Genomic DNA, 22,086 nt, shown 5'->3' with positions numbered 1-22,086 from the left:
CTCCTAGCTCGAGCTAGTTATAGCAAGCGATCAAATGTTTGGAAGCGCAGCTGTGTACTCACGTTATCGCAACTGTGTATCCAAATCAAAGTCCTCCTGGTAAGAGTCTCTGTTGTCCGAGTTCTTCCATCTTGACTGCATCTTTCGGGAATGTAAACAAAGAAGCGCCGGCTGTGTACGTGTTGTTGCTGACTTCCCTCGCAAAATAGACACTTCGCACCGACAACTTTCTTCTTTGCTTGCTCAGCTTCTTTCTCCATAATGCAATGAACAAATTGCAACAGATTCACCAACACAGATGTCCAGAATACTGTGGAATAATGAGATGAAAACAGAGCTATTTCGTATTGACTTCAATGGTGTCCGAATACTTCCGTTTCAATGATTGACGTCACGCGCATACGTCAACCCTCAGAGGCGTTTCGAACCGGAAGTTTAGCGGGAAATTTAAAATTGCACTTTATAAGTTAACCCGGCCGTATTGGCATGTGTTGCAATGTTAAGATTTCATCATTGATATATAAACTATCAGACTGCGTGGTCGGTAGTAGTGGCTTTCAGTAGGCCTTTAAGTCACAGCCCATTTGGATTGAACTAAAAAATTTAAATAAAGCATATATAAAAACTCTTCTAGGTACCAACTACCTCACTGTTAATTTCCTGTGCTAAGTCAACAAACCATACAAACTGAGGTAGAAACTTTTCAAGAGGGTTGAGTTACTCCCTGCCTTTTGGAATCACTGTGTATTGATAGAAAAATAAAAGCTGTGCAATGTTTGAACAATTTCAACACACCAAAAATTAATAATTAAAAGACTGACAGTATTGCAGTAAATCACACACTGTTCACTGTCTTTAAATTTGCACAGAAGACAATCATTTTCACAGAACTATATCAATGTGCATTGTGTAATGCAGCATTTTAAGTGGGGTTACCAATTGTTTATTTTACTCCTGTTTGTCTTACATTGGGTCGAGGGGGAGGAGTCGCAGCCCCACTTTACCGTGTACCTCTTGCTTGATATACTTGCTCGCCCTGGTATAAACTACTTGCTTGCCTAAACAGTTTATTTAATTTAAAAATGCAAAAAAACTTAGCAAACTCATCTCGCGGGCTGTATTGAACCTGTTCGCCGGCCTGATCCGGCTACATGTTTCCCATCCCTGCCTTAGAACAATGAATGCCCCCTATTTAAAAAGCAAAAACAAATGCATTACTTCACTATGCTAAATGTCAGTCATTGTTCTGTTAGTCTTGCTGCATTTAAATCAAGCTATTTGTATTTCCCTACAAGACTTGTTGTCTTATTGCCCTGATTTGCAGAGTTAAAACGGTCAATCAAACACCCGCTTTTCTAAACATCGACCACATTTACAAAAAAGAACTTCAAATATTGTAAGGACAGACGTTCATATGACAGTTTCTCTATCTCACTGAAAATGTAGAAAAAGACTAACTATTCCCCTTACCGCCAGTAAAGGGTCTCCAGTAGTGGACCTCACTGATGTCCTTGAATCCTTCCCTAACATCTATATCTCTTCTGCAGTGAGATAGCCTCCCAGTCAACTTGTGCAGACTTGTACTGCCCTGCTACATAATCCTTCCTGTCAAATCTTCACATAGAGCACTGTCAGGTTTTCTGCAGGATTCTTTTGGTCCATTTCCAAACGAAATAGGTCCCTTTTAAACATCCCTTCACATCCACAGCAACCTAGCCTGCTTTGCTTTCTTGAATAATTACAAATGTGAATTTCCCTTCCTTCCTTCCTTCGCCTTTTGTTTTACAGTCTCTCCTACTGCTCTGTCTTCTCTTTCTTTGTCCTCTTGAGTACCCTAACCCCCAATGGAGCCCCATGCAGAGCCAATCTCTTAGCAGACACACGACAGCAGGCCGCATGGGGGTAGGAACAGCGACCTAGATCCCTCCATACCCTCCCACTGCTAGTCTTGAGCCTGCATGGCGAATTCCACAGTGGCGTGTAAATCAGATATGTTTTTTTTCAGGGCCTATACTGATACTGATTATTAATAGGGAAGGAGGCCGATAACTGATTTTTGGAGCCGATGTTAATTTAAGTAAAAATAACATATTGCCGTTAAAAAATAAATATATTATTACAAACTCCGACGCTTAACTTTGTTTAAATGCCTGAAGTATGTTTATTTGAAGAACAAGTACATAAAAACAACAAAAAAAAAGTAAAGGAAGTTCTTTGGCACAGTTGCATTTCTTCTAAAGTTAAATTAATTGTTTAATAAATAAAACAGCTCCCTAAAGTATAACAGTAAAATTATATAGTATTCAACACCATGTAGTTCATGTAAGGTTACATGATGCACTTCCATTATGTCTTGAACAGCTATACACTACTCCTTTTTTTAAAAGAAACTGTCAAAGACAACTTCAGAACACACTTCATCTAGCAATATTACACTTTTTTACAAAACGGAAAAAGTTATTATAATGCTGCTATACATACCGTTACCAGCATATACAAAATATTTGAAGGATACAAATCTCGCAAGACTGTACTTTGCTGTTCTACAGCTTCTCGTGTTGCACAAACTATTCTCTACCCTTTTCTTGTGTCCCTGCAATAACACTAGACTGAGTTGAGTTGGACTTTTTCTAACATCTCTCTCAATCACACAAACATGATTCTACTCTAACGGACCGTTTCCATACCTATATTTTGATTCACAGATACGTCAACATAGTACGAGTAAGCAGAGCAGCCACTTATGTTCATGAGTTTTTTCACGGTATTCTGCTCATAGCAACGTTACTAGTAGTTATGACGTGGAGGACTGGGATGTTTATTACAATTTTTATATGTCTACGTACTTTTGACACATCCGTACAACCACTAGAGTTTCTCCATGCTTTTCTCTCTGCCATGTGTTTGAGAATCCTGCAGAACCTTGCAAAAGACTTTGTCTTCTGATTGGCCTTGCCTCTTGTCCGTGCTAGGTCTGCGTAACCCATCAGATGGCACCTTGGGCGGGACAATGCTTACGGCAGAGAGGCGCGGCTGCATCGGAGTCAAAATAACCAGTTTTAAATGGGCAGGTTGGCAGGCTGGCCAGTCCTGCTGCGGTTGACTTGAATGGTGCGGCCTGGGGCAGTCCTCGTCCTGCTCTCCTGGGTTGGGGTTGGGCTCGTGGGGGCCCGGTTGCATGTGAGACAGGGTGGTTTTCCCGTACGGCTACGGGGAGTCTCAAGGCGCCTTGGGGAGGGGTGTCCCGTCTTTCTGCCCGCGTAGGGTTTGGTCTCTCGCTGGCTTGGGGGAGGGTTGTCTCCTGCTTCTCCTGTGCCTTGTCCTCTGCCGGGCGCGTCTGTCTACGGCCTCCCGCTGGCCTGCCAGGTGGCACAGTGGGCCCGGTTCTAGGGGTCCTGTCGCTGGCCAGCCTGCCTGCATTGTGGCCGGTGTTCGTTGTTCCCTGGGTACCGCATCTGCTGTTTTGGGTTGGGCTCTCTGGTAGGCTGGGGCCGTACTTTAGCTACCGCACATACTGGGACACAAATATATTGTACAAACAAACACACATACATACGCACATACACACAATTTGTCATACGTACAATCATTTATGAATACGCGCACACATAGGTACATACGCTTGCATATACATACACACACGGTACATAAATCCACACGCAGAGTCACTGTACAAACATACATATACACACACTGTACATACAAAAGTACATATAAATGCATACACTCATGCATATAATCAGGTTTCATCAAACATATATTAACGTTGTAGCCCCCAGGGAAAACTGGGTGAAACACGACACACTGACTTAACCTATTTTTACTATAACAATCTACAAGGTTAATATGGTTCGTTTCTCTTTCCTCCCCTCTATTTATTTGCTTTCTTTTGTAATTCAAGTTTTCATTACATGTATGTATTGTTGCATTTTAAACAATTGTATTGTTGACAATTAAGGTAACTCTTATTATTCTATTATTCATTATCAATACTGTTATTTCTATTGGTATTTGTATTGTTCTTTTTGTACTGCAATAATGTTCATTGTCATTTCTGAGTTATTACTATCTACGTAAGTAACTGGTTCTTTGCTATCATTTTTTGTATCATTTCATATTTGCTGATGTTGTTCTGTTGTTGTCTATCTGTCTTACCCCTTCTTGTCCCAAAATTTCCCCCCTCTCTTTTCCTTTAATTTCTTCTTCATATCCCTTCCTGCTCCAGTCCGGCAGCGCCAAATATTAAATACATACATTTAACAAAGTCAAATACAAATAAGGCAGCCTCGAATTTTAACTTTTTAAGGTCAAGGCAAGTGTTGCCTTAAAGGAAGGCTCATATTTTAGGGCACCAAGGCAAGTTGGAAGGGCACCAAGGCAAACATTGTTTTATTTCAAGGTAGGGGCTCCAAATATGCCACGTTGACAGCCCCGAATCAAAATAGATACTCACGATACAGCTCATAAACAACAGTGACAGGTGTAGAACTGCTGAGTTTCGAGGGAAAACGATCGACTAATCTAGCACTCCATTTAAACTATGAAATTAAAGGCCTACTGAAATGAATTTTTTTTAATTTAAACGGGAATAGCAGATCCATTCTATGTGTCATACTTGATCATTTCGCGATATTGCCATATTTTTGCTGAAAGGATTTAGTATAGAACAACGACGATAAAGATCGCAACTTTTGGTATCTGATAAAAACAACCCTTGCCCCTACCGGAAGTAGCGTGACGTCACAAGACAAAGGATTCCTCACAATTCCGCTTTGTTTACAATGGAGCGAGAGACATTCGGACAGAGAAAGCGACGATTACCCCATTAATTTGAGCGAAGATGAAAGATTCGTGGATGAAGAACTTTAGAGTGAAGGACTACAGTGTAGTGCGGGGTGTATCTTTTTTCGCTCTGACCGTAACTTAGGTACAAGCTGGCTCATTGGATTCTACACTCTCTCCTTTTTCTATTGTGGATCACGGATTTGTATTTCAAACCACCTCAGATACTATATCCTCTTGAAAATGAGAGTCCAGAACGCGAAATGGACATTCACAGTGACTGAACATGTAAATACACGGTTAATAATTTTCAGCTTTGCGAAGCTAAAAAAATAGAAGCTAACTTAGCTACAGAGCTAACGTGATAGCAGGCTCAAATGCAGATAGAAACAAAATGTAAAAAAACCCTGACTGGAAGGATAGACAGAAGATCAACAATACTATTAAACCATGAACATGTAAATACACGATTAATAATTTTCAGCTTGGCAAAGCTAAATAAATAGAAGCTAACTTAGCTACGGAGCTAACGTGATAGCATCAGTCTCAAATGCAGATAGAAACTAAATTTAAAAAACCCTGACTGGAAGGATAGACAGAAGATCAACAATACTATTAAACCATGAACATGTAAATACACGGTTAATAATTTTCAGCTTTGCGAAGCTAAAAAAATAGAAGCTAAGTTAGCTACAGAGCTAACGTGATAGCAGGCTCAAATGCAGATAGAAACAAAATTATAAAAAACCCTGACTGGAAGGATAGACAGAAGATCAACAATACTATTAAACCATGAACATGTAAATACACGATTAATAATTTTCAGCTTGGCGAAGCTAAAAAAAAATAGAAGCTAACTTAGCTACGGAGCTAACGTGATAGCATCAGTCTTAAATGCAGATAGAAACTAAATTAAAAAGAGTCGGCAAGAAACATATATGTCCCCAAAGTTACGTACGTGACATGCACATATCGACACGCACGTACGGGCAAGCGATCAAATGTTTGGAAGCCAAAGCTGTACTCACCGTAGTGCGTCTGCTATCCTGCTCAAAACACAACACAACCTCCTGGTGTTGGTGTTGCTACAGCCAGCCGCTAATACACCGATCGCACCTACAACTTTCTTATTTGCAGTCTCCATTGTCCATTAAACAAATTGCAAAAGATTCACCAACACAGATGTCCAGAATACTGTGGAATTTTGTCGAAGAAAACAGAGGTATTTGAATTGGGTCCAAACACTTCCCTTGACCCTGTGACGTCACACGGAACAACTGGGCTGTTCTCGTTGTCGGTTAACCTTTGACACACGCTTCAATAATGGCTGCGCTCATGTCGTTTATACCGATTAACGTTAATTGTGCGTTGTCTTATTGAAAATTTAAGACAAAAAGTCATGTTGGGGTGTTTTTATCAATTCATTCGACGTTACAATGTCCATTAACAAGTGAAAAGTCAAGGGTCACGGCATGTTCTTGCCGTCGATGCTGGTCTATTTTTTAGGGCATTACGGCAAGTGACAAGGGCGGTTGCCGTGGTTAAATTCGAACCATGGACAAGTATCCCACACTTCTCTTGTTGCCTGACTGACTTAATTAATTACGTATTACAAAAGTGTTGTATTACTCATTCACGGAATTCATTTTACTATAAAAAGGTCAGTAAATGAATGTATATATTTGTAAACGCTCTGAAGTGGGAAAGGGGTAGGATTAAATAAGCTTAGCTTCTTCCTACTCCTTTTCGGACATGATGTAAAGAGAAATTATATGAAATTGTGTGATGTATTATGCTGTAAGTGTGTTCATGTTCGAAAGAAACTAAAAGAAAGAAAGAAAAGAAAGGAAAAAGTGTAAATCTGTACAGCAGATCAACAATATGATTTGCCTGAGTAGCTCAACAGGACAAAGAAAAAAAAATTAAATGGGCAGGTTAGATTTAAAAAAGGCATTTGTTTAATGATTGTTACATTTAAAGTGATGGACATAGTGAAAACAGAGGTGAATATTACTATCTATTATCAATACTAAAAAGACGGATTTCAGATAAAAAGAAGCCGATACCAATATACGGCAAAATGATAAATATCGGCGCCGATCCCTAGTGTACACCTACTGCAGGAATGAATGCATGCACAGTAGGTGCAAGTTGTGTTGCGTGCTGTGATAAGAAGGGCAAGGCAGCAAGTTGTGGTTAAGGGTTATGACAGGGTGAGCGCAGGTTACATTTGGAAAGGAAAGGAAGTCAATGTAATGTAGTCTGAAGTGATGGAAAGTTGTGCGTGTGCGCGTGTACCTGCAGAACCTGTTAGACTACAATCACCAGCTAAAGGAATGACTGCTTGGTGTGCACTCACAGTTGTTTACATGGACTGTTAGACATTTTCATAGTAACTTCTTGATATCAAAATCACGTGCCTTTGCCCCATATTGTCTGAGCAGTTTGCAATTCTTCAAATCGGGCACAATCACGGTCACCAAAAGCCCCAGCAGTCATACAAGCTTTGGCAATCTTTTAGGGAAATGTATGCAAAATTCAAATGATTGGCATGCATGACGTCTTGTGAGATCACAGCATGTGTTCAGACCATTAGTTAGTTAGCAACTTGTATAAACGTGGTGCGGTATAGTTCGGTTGGTAGAGTGGCCGTGCCAGCAACTTGAGGGTTCCAGGTTTGATCCCCGCTTCCGCCATCCTAGTCACTGCCGTTGTGTCCTTGGGCAAGACACTTTACCCACCTGCTCCCAGTGCCACCCACACTGGTTTTTAAATGTAACTTAGTTATTGGGTTTCACTATGTAAAAGCGCTTTGAGTCACTAGAGAAAAGCGCTATATAAATATAATTCACTTCACTTCACTTCACATGCACAGGCTCCAATTTGGCCCCAACCTCACTTGCATACGCAGTTTGATAAACAGAAGAATTTGACCGGATTCCGTAAATGAACAAGGAAGTCGCTACGACACGATAAAACACGGACGCCACAGATCAGCATGTAGAAGAGGTAGGCCGATGATGGAAAACGACTGCAAGAAGAGAAAGAAGAGAATTGCAAAAAGGAAAGTGATTGTGCTCCAGATGTTGGTTACCGCAATTTCAGCGTTAACCTTAAAAAGGGCTATGTGGATGCGTAGCCACAGCCAGGAGTGGTGGGACACGTATCTGCCGGGGTTTCCCTATATCCAAAAAACAGACATCAAATTTAGTATACAAATATAAAATAAGTAGGAGGGTTTTGTCAAACTATGTTGGGAACATTTTGTGTCATCGTAGAAATCACCACATTTAGAATTACAGCAATGATTGGATTATTGTCATGTTTTCCACTACAGAGAAAGAGTGTTGCCACTTACTGTTCGCTTTTCCAATTAATTCAAATGGATTCAATTACATGGCCTGCAGCTAGTGGGGGTGATGACTGTGACTAAAAACAAACCACATACTGCTCTTTAGCATAAAAATGCCTACATTTAAATAAAACTAAAATAAGGTAAGTAGCATGTGTACGCTGGATTTTAAGTTTCAGTGTGTGTAATCTTATCTTGGTTTACACAATTTTTCCTCTTGTTTTCTGTTCCACTGTGTGTCATGACATGCAGAAGGAAAATATCAACCTTTTACTGTAGGGGTTAAGCAGGCATACATGTACACCTAAATGTAACAGTCAAGCATCAGGGACAGCGTAGATAGTTTTGGTGCCAAGTTGAGATCAAGAAATGAAGAAAAAAAAGCACCATATATGGAAAAGACGTCGCCTAGCAACTCGCTTTGCCTTCAGCCCAATTTTCCATGACACACACACTGAACTCTAAATACGAGACAACATCAGAAAGAAGAGCGTGCACCCGTGTCTGCATGTATGAGCAAGTGTTGTATCTGCAGCCATCAGAGTGTACCAACTGTAACTGGTTTGGCCGGGACCTGACAAGGCGGCCACAGCAGCCTTTAAACACGCTTTCTCTTTCTCTCAAACTGACATAAGGGCTTTTTACTCAATTTTGAGGACAAATTGTGACCATTAAAGCCCTGCTCTTATCTGAAACTATTGAGACTGCGTCATCGTGTTTGTTACAACAGCTCAAGTGTGCTCAGGTTGCTCATTTCCTGCTATGGATGTAATAGCCAGTAAATGACTGTGTCCACTCATCAGCTGGAGACATTGAGTGTTCACTCTAGGTCAAACACTATGTGGAGAAATGCAGACATATATCTGTTAACTTAACATAGTTTGTGAAATTAAAGTATTTATTTTATGACATGAGGTTTATATTTGGACATAAAAAACGAATGGATTGATGGTTCTGTTAGAGCAGGGGTGTCAAAGTCATTTTAGATGGGGGGCCACATGGAGAAAAATCTACTCCCAAATGGTAAAATCACGGCATGATAATTTAAAAATAAAGACAACTTCTAAATGATTAGTTTGTAAACCCTTAATAAGAAATTCTAGTTGGCAAACAGGAACTAAAATAAATAGAAAAATATATAAGTTTTATTTAATAAAGAAATCTTTGAAGGCTGCCCCATAAAAACACATATGGAAAATGGGAGGACTTTTTTGACTGCCCTTTGCCGTGGGATGCAATATTCAAATTAATCTACAAAACCACTATCGATGTGCAAAATCTTTATTTTCAAATTAAAATTATTTATAACTTCCTACCCACGGGAAAAATGTTAAAAATATGGAATATGACAGAGTCAGATGATTGCCGATTTTGTTGTCAGGAGCCTGAATCCACCCTACATTTGTTTTGGTATTGTCATATTGTGTCTTCGTTTTGGGTGGAAGTTGAAAAAATGTGTTTAAAGATTGGTTTGTTTATGAAGCTTGATGTGGTTTCTGTTATTTCAGGAGAGTTCATTGATAGTCATGATTTAGTCAATTTAATTATAGTACTTGGTAAAAGGTTTATTTTTAAGGCCAAAAACAGATATTCACTTAATATTTCTTTCTTTAAAACATTTATTCGGTATTTTTTAACTTTAGAAAATTATATGGTTGAAAACGATAATGATGCCAAAAAACATAAAAAAAGATGGGAAGTCCTCAAAGGCTTATTTTGAAAATGTAATTTTGTTTATATATGATATGCAATCTGTTGTTGTATTCCCTATTTTAAGTGTACATTTATCATTTATTTACATAAATGAAGGTATGTGTTGCTGAGTTCGACTTGGATGTGATCTGGACTGTACATGGGTGTTTAATTTGAAAATGTTTTTTTGTTTGTGGATTGTATGCAACCTGTTGTGTTCCCTGGTTTTTGGTGTACATGGGTGAAGGTGTGTGTTGCTGAGCCCGATCTGGACGTAATCTGAACTGGACCTGGTTTTAAGAACCCTTTTGAACAATCTAATTTCATTGACAACCCGGTCTGGTGAAGTTAAGGTCCTTTGTTTGTTTTTGTTTGAAAGTAAAGCAATATAAAAACAATTACATTAAAAAATTGTAATTAATGAAAATGTTAGTGGACCAGCACCACACACAATCATGTGTGCTCTAAAGACTGTATCCCTTGCAGACTGTATTATTCTATGATGTAGGAACCAGAAGTTTTTTTAATAACAGAAAGAGACAGCCCCTTTTGTGTAAATGAGTGTGGATGAGTGTGAATGGGAGAGGGAGGGTTTTCTTGGGTTGATGCACTAATGGTAAGTGTATCTTGTGTCTTTTTTTATGTTGTTTAAAATAAAAAAAAATAAAAAGACAACTTCAGATGGCTTTCTATGTTTAAAAATAGAACAAGGACATTCTGCAATTGTACAAATCATAATGTTGTTGGGTTTGTTTTTTACAATTACCTGTTGCGGTTAATAGTACATATACTTTATTTGTCATTATTTATATTTTCTGAATAAATTATGTGATAATGTTTGTCAGTCAACTCATTGGTGTTAATTTTCAGTCTATCAAGATAAAATTATATCAAAATCAAATTAAAGGATGTTATTTATGTAGTTTGCTCATTTTCCTCGACTGGTGCACTAACATCATGTGGTTTATTTTGTACATCTGTAGCATCATCTACAAAGATACAAAGAATTGCTATTGCGACATCTAGTGCACACATTTAGAACAGCAGTTTCTTAGCAAACTCATCTCGCGGGCCTGATCCGGCCCTCGGGCCGTACGTTTGACACCCCTGTGTTAGAGGTAGCCTGTATTGTTTTTATTTAGTTGCAGACCATGTCTTTGTCTTTACCCCTAAATGTTTCAATGTAATACAACAACGATTCAAGAAAACCTCAATTGATTATTGTAGTCTCCTATAGCAGTGGTCCACAACCACCGGGCCGCGGCCCGGTAGACCGATTGGTACCGGGCCGCACAAGAAATTAAAAAAAAAAAATGAAATCAACATAAAAAACACAATATATACATTATATATCAATATAGATCAATACAGTCTGCAGGGATACAGTCCGTAAGCACACATGATTGTATTAATTTATGTATAAAAAAATATATTTTTATTTTTTTATTTTTTTTTAAATACAAATCTACACAAATGGAGGAAAACAATGTAAAAAAAAAAAAAAAGCCCTCCTTCTATCTTTTAGATATGTACGCCCCAGCAATTAGTATAGTATGTTCTGTATCCGTCTAACAAACTAATGCCAATAAAATACAGACAAACAGTAATCTTTCAAGGATGCCATAATTATGCACGATTAAAAGGACTAAAAGGTCAGGTTGGGTGGATTGTTCAGTAACAATAATTGGGAGTGGATTAGTTTGGGCAGGGCGTAACATTTGCTGGCATGTGGATAATTATTTAACCTTCAACATGTGTGACGACAGAAATGGGAACGCAACACTAGGCAGTCTCCAGTAGAGGCATCTTGTTTTTACAAGGAGGTGTCATTCCAATAATTGTTGTTATAGCATTCTGCGGCCAGCGGGCCACATCCTGCCCTTTGTGCGTCCCTGTCCGGCCCGCGTGAGGCCAATCATAAATTACAAAATACATTTTAAAAAGTATCTATGTCGAGTGTGCAATACAACGGTGCTGCTTTTGTTTTGAAAAGCGTTATTTGTATTATTTCCGTGTGGACGTATGCGCGTGTGTGATTGTGAGTGAATGTGAACAGCGGCAATCACAAATGACAAAATAAAGTTTAAAAAACATCTATGTTGTGCGTGCAATACAACTGTGCTGCTTTTATTTTGAAAAGTGTTATTTATGTGCATATGTCCGGGTGTAACCTGTGAGTGAAGGTGCACAGTGACAAGTGATGAGACGCTAAAAAGAAAAAAGTTGATGACGAATGGCGTGTTTCCAACAAGACATGGACTGCCAAGTATTTCTTTACAGAAATTAAAGGTAAAGCCGTGTGCTTACTTTGTGGTACACAGGTTGCTGTGTTTAAAGAATATAATTTGAATCGCCACTACACGACGAAGCACAAGGAAAAATACCGGAATCTGTCTGATGAAGCGCGTGCAAGGGAGACTGATGCGTTGATGGTAAAACTGCAAACCCAACAAGAACTTTTTGCCATATTTCACACCCCCAGAGATGCAGCTGTCAGGACAAGTTTCGTCATTTCTCACAAAATTGCCAGAAAAGTAAGGCGTTTTCTGACGGAGAGTTTATTAAGGAGTGCTTATTGGACTCTGTTGCGCTGATAATGCCCGGAGACTTTGACTGTTTTTCGCTGGCTTTGGATGAGAGCTACGATGTACGTGACACCGCCAAGCTGCTCATCTTCTTACGTGGGATAACTGCAGACTTTCAAATCACAAAGGAGCTGGCAGCCATGCAGTCAATAAAAGAGACAACCACAGGTAATGACTTGTTCACATAGGTAAATTCGTGTTTGGACATGTTCGGACTGAAATGGGACAAGCTGGCAGGTGTGACAATCTAATCCAATCCACTTTATTTATATAGCACATTTAAACAACAAAATGTTTCCAAAGTACTGCACAACAATATTAAAAACAATATTCAAATATTATCCTTAGCTCCACCAATGACTGAATAAAAACAACAAATAATTACATATAAAACCAATATAAAAAAACATATAAAATAAATATGATTAAAAACGATTTTTAACAACAGATGGTTGTCCAAATCTGACGGGGAAAAATGTTGGATAATGCAGGATAAAGTGACAGAAATTAAACCAGTGCAGAAATGGAAATTTTTGCATTGTATTATACATCAGGAAGTGTTGTGTAAGACAGTGTTAAAAATAAAACCATCAAAAGCAATTTGCTTTTGTATAAAGTTAAGTTAGGTTAAATTAATGTATTATTATTATTATTATTATTAATTATTATTATTATTAGTATTATTATTATTTATCTTACGGTATATCAAAAATAATATTCAGCAAAATTTAATTGAAATATTGTTGTTGTGGCCCTCCAGCAGTGCTCGGGTTGCTTATTCGGCCCCCGGTAAAAATTAATTGCCCACCCATGTTATAGTGTATCAAGGCTTCCTAACACGCAAAATCCTTCCTTTTCAAAAAGGTCTCCGTGTCAGTGCCTTGAGATTGCCTTGATAGCCCCTCTAGAGTAAAAAACAACAGTGCTGAATTGGGAAGCGGGTGACAAAACAAGTCAAACTTGTGTTCAGATCTCGGGTGTCAATGTAGTTCATGAGGTACTTCACTTACTGTAAATCTTTAGTCTCGCTTTAATCTCACTTCACTTGTTGGAATTCCGTTAGGATTTTGTTTTTATATCCACCTTTTCATTTTCATATTATTGTTCATTGTTTCCTTAATGTATGCTTTTCTCTTACTTAAAAAAGTCAAACATTCAAATAGCAGCACGTGCAAATTGCGAGTGATGGAAGTGACATCGTCCAAGCGTATGCACGGACAGATCGTGTCTCCTGGTACAGATCGTCTGCTGACAGGCATTATCATGTCCATGTGGAAGGCTTTTCCTCATATCTAATGAAAACCCAGAATTTCAAAAGTGACCGTCTGAGTGCTCCGTCTCTAAAAAGTGGAGGTAACACTTAGGTAGATTTTTTTTGTTGATCTTAAGATCTGGAGACACAAAGTAATATTAATAACATTAATGGATTAGATTGATACAGCGCTGTTCAAGACACTCAAAGCGCTTTACAGTAAGAAGTGAGAAACCATCATTCATTCACTCCACGTTGACGGTGGTAATCTACATTTGTAGCCACAGCTGCCCTGGGATAGGCTGACAGAAACGTACATGGCTGCCAATTTGCTTATGGCTTCTTTGACCACCACCAAACATGCATTCACATTGATACACCAGTGTAAGCGGCACTTGGAGAAGGTATAGGTTAAGTGTCTTGTCCAAGGACAACGGCAGTGACTGAATGGTAGAAGCTGGATTTGTAACAGGAACCCTCAAGTTTCTGGATGATGTTCTACCATCTGAGCCATGCCGTACTACTGTTTTAGCGCCATTCAATAGTTTTTCATATTTGGGGACCTGTTAAACAGGGGACCTTTAAAACATTAAAGACACAATTAATCAACCTTTTATGATGACAAGAGTTTGACCCTGGAATAGATTGATTTGATTTCCATTATTCTTATAGAAATAATGAATATTCGTTTCAAAAGCATCCAGAGACAGCTTGTGTTTGACCTATAAGGTTCCACAGCAAAACCAAACTACAGTCAGCTGATAGCATTGGGTTGATCACAAAAGGTGGCATTGTCGAAAACACTCACTACGTTTCCATGCACTAAATTAGTCTGATTTGTCATTGAGTTAGTTTTTTTGTATTTTCCCACCTACGTGTGAAGTCCAAGTGTCCACGCACTCTATTGGTTGTACGGCATGTGCCTACTGTACACTTGGGGGTGCTATTTCCTTTTAGCGCAGTTAAATGAATTCCTTTTCCTGTTGACCTATGACGTCACCCTAGCCATTTGCAAATCTTTGCAACTTGTTTTAACTGATGTCCACTGTAATATTGGCACATATTACAAATATTACGTCTCTAATGGCTATCCATCCATCCATTTCCTACCGCTTGTCCCTTTCGGGGTTGCGGGGGGGTCGCTGGAGCCTATCTCAGCTGCATTGGGGCGGTAGGCGGGGTACACCCTGGACAAGTCACCACCTATGCTGATGTTGAATAGCGGACAGCATCAAGAAATGCGCTATAAACATGACGCTACTACCAAGAATGTATCGGGGCGGATGCCGGTCTGATGCAATGAAAGACCGACGGAAGAGTTTTTTCAAAGGAATTTTCAGACGAAAATAATGGAAACAAGACTTTTGAATGCCTTAAAATTCATCCAAAAGGCTGTGTGGATTGATGTAAGGAGTTTTAAATCCAAAGGAAAAAAACATTTGAGCCTCGACTGATATCCAGAGGAAGGTTGCTATTGTTCTGGACTATCTTGCCAGTTGTGCATAAAGTGAATCTGTTTGCTTGCACAAACGCAGCATCAAGAGGTTTGCGGACACTTTATTATTTGCCTTTAATATATCTGCTTCATTCTATTTCATCTCATTCGGGATTCCAAATTAAGCTGGCCTTCTATATTTCCTCAGCCATCTTCTTTAATAAATCTCTGTTTCTTTTTTTCTCCCATTGATGCACTTCAAAATGTTTTGTTCTTTTAGTTTCTGAAGCAAATAAACAGTCTCCTCTTCATTACAATCGTTGCTATGTTTTCATTGAATTGTCTGCTTCCAGGTTGTTTACCGTCATACTTGCCAACCCTCCCGAATTTTAAGGGAGACTCCCGAATTTCAGTGCCTCTCCTGAAAATCTCCCGGGACAACCATTCTCCCGAATTTCTCCCGATTTCCAGCTGGACTTAAGGCACGCCCCCTCCAGGTCCGTGCGGACCTAAGTGAGGACAGCCTGTCGTCACGTCCGCTTGGCCAACCAAAAAGTAACCACAGAACACTATACCGTATAGTGTTCTGTGGTTACTTTTTGGTTGGCCAACTGTTTACGTTGTATTGCGCACCCTGACGGCAAGTGTGGGAGTCGGTTCTGAAGTATGAAGTAAAGAGACGTAACTTTGTCACCTCGCCTGGTTATTGACTCCAACCCAGAATATTACACTGCCCATACCTATGCTCCTTCAAAGGCTGTGCTACTGGCTGCAAAGCATTGCACTTTCAAATACAACAATGAGTAGAGAGGAGTGTTATGTGTGTATATGTGTAAATAAATGAACACTGAAATTCAAGTATTTATTTTATTTATATATATATATATATATATATATATATATATATATATATATATATATATATATATATATATATATATATATATATATATATATATATAATAAAATACACACATATATATATATATATGTATATATATATATATAAAATAAAATACACATATATATGTATATATATATATATATATATATATATATATATATATATATATATATAAAATAAAATACACATATATATATATATATATATATATATATATATATATATATATATATAATATATATATATATATATATATATATATATATATATATATATATATATATCAGTGGCGTGCGGTGAGGTTCATGGCTGGTGAGGCACTGACTTCATCACAGTCAGATTTACAAACATATGAACCCTAAAGAGTATCTTATTCACCATTTGATTGGCAGCAGTTAACGGGTTATGTTTAAAAGCTCATACCAGCATTCTTCCCTGCTTGGCACTCAGCATCAAGGGTTGGAATTGGGGGTTAAATCACCAAAAATTATTCCCAGGCACGGCGCCGCTGCTGCCCACTGCTCCCCTCACCTCCCAGGGGGTGAACAAGGGGATGGGTCAAATGCAGAGGAAAAATTTCACCACACCTAGTGTGTGTGTGACAATCATTGGTACTTTAACTTTACACTTACAAACTGTAGCACACAAAAAAGCACATTTAATAAAAAAAACTTTATTATGGTCTTACCTTTACTTATAAGTGCGGGAGCAGTGGTGTTCGTGTTGGAAGAGTTGTGAATGAATGAAATATGAAATCCGCGCAGCAGTCTGCAGGTGTACCTAATGTTGTGTCCCTGTTCACGGCTCCTACGGAGCGCCGCGCAAGCATTGTTGTTTTTGCACTTTTTGGCTTCTTGTTAAGTGACTTTTTTTGGGTGGATTCGGTCTTGCACGTGGAGGGTTTGGGTGTGGGCTTTGGTTGGTGTGGCGCTCCCGTCGGGCGGTGTTTTCTGCGGCGGAGATGCTTGGCACCAGGAGGCGGGGTTATGAGACGAGCCTCCAGTTTTATGATCGCTCAGCACAAGAAATACGTTACACACATACAGTTGTTGACAAAATACACTGTACATTATATACCTCAGCTAACTAAACTATGGAAATGTATAATATAATTCATATAGCAATACGGTCTCACTGCACAGCAGGCCAGCAGTTAGCCGAGTCATTGCGCACAATCCATGTTGAGGCACAACGCAGTGACGTGCCTCAACTGGCTGCTGATCACCGCACCGTCTCTTCTCAGTATTTGAACGGAAAATGTGAAAATAAAAATAAAAATAATCTAAAACTGGTGAAGTTAAATGGAAAATAACTTTAGTATAATCACTGGATACATATAACAATTTAATTAATTTTTTTTCTTTTTCCTTTTTTTTTCTTTCCATGATGGCAGGTGAGGCCGTGTCTCCCCTGCCTCTAGTGACTGCACGCCACTGATATATATATATATATATACAGTATATAATAAAATACATATATATATATATATATATATATATATATATATATATATATATAGCTAGAATTCACTGAAAGTCAAGTATTTATTTTATTTTATATATATGTATATATATAAGAAATAATTAAATTTCAGTGAATTCTAGCTATAAATATACTCCTCCCCCCTTAACACCCCCCCCCCCCCCCCCCAATCTTCCGAATTTGGAGGCCTCAAGGTTGGCAAGTATGTTTACCGCGCATTGAGACTGGCGCATGTGTGATACTAAGGGTCCTCTCCTGCAGCACACCGCCCCTCGAGAGAGCTGGTTTCCAATCGCATAATCCAGGTGTGTTAGTCCGATTTTTCAAAAACCCAACACGATTGGATTAAGGTGTTCCCATGGTCTGTAGAGGGCTTATTCAAAACCAAACTATTTGAGAAGTCTGAAGTGCATGTACACATACTGACTGGTTTATGACGAAGAAAGGATGTGTTGATTTTTGTGTTTCTTGTTTGCAGTTAAAGTCATCATTGTACTGTGTTAAATTCCTTGTCGATGACAAAGTAATGCTGCGGTTATTACCACAGATGATGTTGGCAGTGGAAACTTTAGATAGATCTGGGTTAACTGGCTGTGATATGTGGCTTAAATGCCTTCCTCTCCTGTAGTCTACAGTAACTCTTAAAGCTAACTGAGGAAGTAATTCACTTTACAGCTGGTGTGTTCTTCCCCTGGTCAATTTTAGTTAACATGGGACAAATGTGATATCAGAACAACATTCCCGCAGGCAGCAGTTGTACCATGTGCTTTTATGCCCCTGTGCAGGTGTGTCTAGTAGTATTAGTCATCACAATCTAAAACAGTGGCAAGTCTACCTCAAATTACCCCAGAGTACCCCGACTTACTACTGTAGTATTTTGAGAAACAGGCTGTTTCAGCACCAATTAAATAGTTTTTTTTACTGTATTTCAATGGCAGGCATCAATTTAAGTTATTAATGTTTTGAATCACAAATGAACTCATGGGTTAAAGTATCACAGTATAGTCTTCTTTTTTACATGAATATGTTTGTCATACAGTATGTATAACAGTGATTACGAAAACAAAGCTGAGCATTTCAGCGAACTACACCAACTTTAAGTGCAAAATGACAACAATGGTGGTCCACTGCCCAACAATAACAATAACTTGTTGTCGATAGTGTTGTACTCTTCCTGGTGAACAAGATTGTTGTAGATCATTTTAGTGAACATTTTCATGCCTGCCAAGTGTTTGAAAGTGACGAGCAGAGTGTCATCAGAGCAGACCTTCTTTTTACGTACAAGCCTTTTTGACTTACAAAGTGCATATGGTGGAAATGAGCATTGTACTATTATTTACAATGTAAATGTGTCAATACAGTTGTACCCAATTTCCATGGCTCTGTAAGTATTTTTGTCCTGAATAAATAAGATTCTAAGATACTTGATCACTAAGTCTTGTGTGTCAACACATTTGAACATCTATACACACACAGATAGTTAAGAAATGTATGGCATAATGGTGTTCATAACTTTCTGTAGCTTTGCAGGTGTCTTGAAGTATTTTCACATTTAGTAAAATCGTTTTTATACTTTAATTTGAATGTGAAATACCACTTTTAATGTTTTATGATACATTAAAAGTATGGGGGACGGTGTGGCGCAGTTGGGAGAGTGGCTGTGCCAGCAACCTGAGGGTTCCCGGTTCAATCCCCACCTTCTACCATCCTAGTCACGTCTGTTGTGTCCTTGAGCAAGACACTTCACCCTTGCTCCTGATGGGTCCTGGTTAGCGCCTTGCATGGCAGCTCCCGCCATCAGTGTGTGAATGTGTGTGTGAATGGGTGAATGTGGAAATAGTGTCAAAGAGCTTTGAGTTCCTTAAAAAAGGTAGAAAAGCGCTATACAAGTGCAACCCATTTACCATTAAAGTGTGTTTTTACACTGCTATTCCTTCCTACTAGTAGTGTCAATTTGTGACATTCACAGTGAAAAAGAAATGACAGAATTTAGTGCTAAAGACACTTTTGTGTCAATCAACAAAAAAAAATGGTTAAAATGTAACACTTAATAGTGAAAAGGAATAACACAATTCAGTGTTAAAAATACACGTGTGTGTCAAAACAACACAGAAAGTGTCAAATATTAACACAATTAATGAGTTTTTTTTTAAAAACACTATTGAAAGTGTTATTTTTTATTAAAAAACATATAAACTCAGCAAAAGTGTTGATTTTAACTCGATTTGAGTTGAAATAACACCCCAGGTTTCGCTGTGTAGGTATGGGTAAAGAGGGCACTCACCGCTGAGCCATCGTCCGGGCTACACGAAGACCTGGTCGGAGACAGGCTGGACTCGATGTCGCTGCCGGCGAAGTCGTCCTCGGACTCCTCAAAGGATGAGACCGAAGACAGGCCGATGGAAGAGGAGTTGGACAGTTTCCTCGGCGACCGCATCAGAAACGGGGACCCTCCGCAGCCGCTGTCAGAGCAGGGAGACTCGTCGTCCGGGTGAAGCTCGAAGGAGGACCCGCTGCGGAAGGTGAGCTGGTTGGGCGACTCCTGGGTCCGACTGGGGCTGGGGTCCCGCGTGATGATTAGTTTCGGTATGGTCCCAGGGAACGTTCGAATACGAGGAGGCTCATCAGTGTCGATTTGCATTCCGATATCCGCTACGGTGTTTCCGTCTTCGGCACTTGTCATCAAATCATTCACTTTCAACACCCCACTGTCCACAACCGCATCTAAGCTTGAACAAGTCCGCGAAGTGTCCCCCCCAGTCCCGCTCAGCCCTCCTATGCAATGCTGGCTGCTTCCCCGCAGCTGCTGCTCTTCCATGGCGTCCGATGCATGGTCCTCCTGCCCGGCTATCGTCTCCTGGAAGCCCGCAGCTCTATCTTCGCCACTCCGCCTATTAATACCTAACACATGGGACGGATCAACCGTCCTTCCAACACCCGCTTGACTGCTTGCATCTTGGCCCTGCGATGCCTCCAAAAAGCAACCCGCGGCGACCCACTGCTCCTCTGCCGCGGGCACAGCCTCGTCTCTGGGTAACTTTCCCTCTCTGCGTTCGGCTGCTTCTTCGGCTGCGTTTCCGCAGTTCTGCTCCTCTCTCGTCGGGCTGGAGTCTCGCTTTCTCCTTCCCAAACACGACAAGGCTTGTTTTTTCATTAGGTTCCCGTGCAGCCGGAGGGGTCGACGCTTTCTCCCGCTCCCTAATCTGCGGCTGTCGAGCGAGCGGGTCGCCTGGCTTGCTTTCCACAGCGCTCCGCCGGGGGTAATGGTGCCATGCGAGGGAGTTGAGCGAGTTTGGCCCATCCCGCTCGCCGTAGAAGGGAGCAGCTCCTGACACACCCTGGCTGTTGGTTACGAAGATAAAAAAGTTGAAACCTTATGCATCGTGACAGTACAGTACAGTACAGCAAAGCATTATTAGTCATACTGTCCAACATCGGAAATTCTCACATCCTTCCTTCAGCCTTCCTGCTTAAAGCCACTGAGGAAGCAGTGAGACTTCACTACTACACTGAAGTGAACATTTACTTGATTACACAAATAATTGCACTTTTACAGAAGGCTTGTTTATTAAAATCACAAGTGTCAAACTCGAGGCCTGGGGGCCAGATTTGGCCCGCCAAATCATTTTATATGGCCCGCGAACACCAGGAAATACGTCAATAAAGTATTACTTATTTACATTTTGACAAAAAACAATAAATATACTGCTTTAAATTGAATCAGTTTTACACTTGAATATTATCCAATATTATCATACTCTTTAAACCTGCTCAGTGGCTTTGTGGTTAGAGTGTCCGCCCTGAGATCGGTAGGTTATAAGTTCAAACCCCGGCTGAGTCATACTAAAGACTGTCAAAAATGGGAGCTGTACCTCCCTGCTTGGCATTAAGCATCAAGGGTTGGAATTGGGGGTTAAATCAGTGGTGCCCAACCTTTTTCTAACTGCGGACCGGTCAACGCTTGAAAATTCGACGGACGGGGGGATGTTGTCATAGAAAAATACAATCATGCATGCTTACGGACTGTATCCCTGCAGACTGTATTGATCTACATTAAAATATTATGTAGGAACCAGAAATATTAATAACAGAAAGAAACAACCCTTTTGTGCGAATGAGTGTAAATGGGGGAGGGAGGTTTTTTGGGTTGGTGCACTAATTGTAAGTGTATCTTTTGTTTTTTATGTTGATTTAATATAAAAAAAACTTTTTTATTTTTTTTTAAATTTTTTGTGTGGCCCGGTACCAATCGATCCACGGACCGGTACTGCTCACTGCTCCCCTCACCTACCAGGGAGTGAACAAGGGGATGGGTCAAATGCAGAGGGTAATTTCACCACACCTAGTGTGTGTGTGTGACTATCAGTGGTACTTTAACTTTTTTCAACTTTTCAATGTTTTTGTTAAAATAAAAATATCCATCCATCCATTTTCTACCGCTTGTCCCTTTTGGGGTCGCGGGGGGTGCTGGAGCCTATCTCAGCTGCATTCGGGCGGAAGGCGAGGTACACCATGGACAAGTCGCTACCTCATCGGAGGCAGCTGAGATAAGCTCCAGCACCCCCCGCCACCCCAAAAGGGACAAGCGGTAAAAAATAGATG

At 39.8% G+C, this 22,086-nt stretch overlaps 1 protein-coding gene across 1 annotated transcript in view; it reads right to left on the bottom strand.

The window, feature by feature from the left end:
• Positions 1-22,086, bottom strand: part of LOC133658353 (inositol-trisphosphate 3-kinase C-like) — an 82,025-nt gene that overhangs the window by 27,718 nt on the left and 32,221 nt on the right. The window contains exon 2 of the mRNA XM_062060275.1: positions 19,769-20,826. Coding sequence (XP_061916259.1) covers positions 19,769-20,785 — 1,017 coding nt within the window. The 5' untranslated portion in view covers positions 20,786-20,826. The remainder of the gene's footprint in view (positions 1-19,768; positions 20,827-22,086) is intronic.

The sequence above is a fragment of the Entelurus aequoreus genome, linkage group LG10, assembly GCF_033978785.1.
Source record: "Entelurus aequoreus isolate RoL-2023_Sb linkage group LG10, RoL_Eaeq_v1.1, whole genome shotgun sequence".
NCBI lineage: Eukaryota > Metazoa > Chordata > Actinopteri > Syngnathiformes > Syngnathidae > Entelurus > Entelurus aequoreus.
Note: the sequence above shows the minus strand (reverse complement) of the source record. Positions and strands in the feature narration are given on the sequence as shown.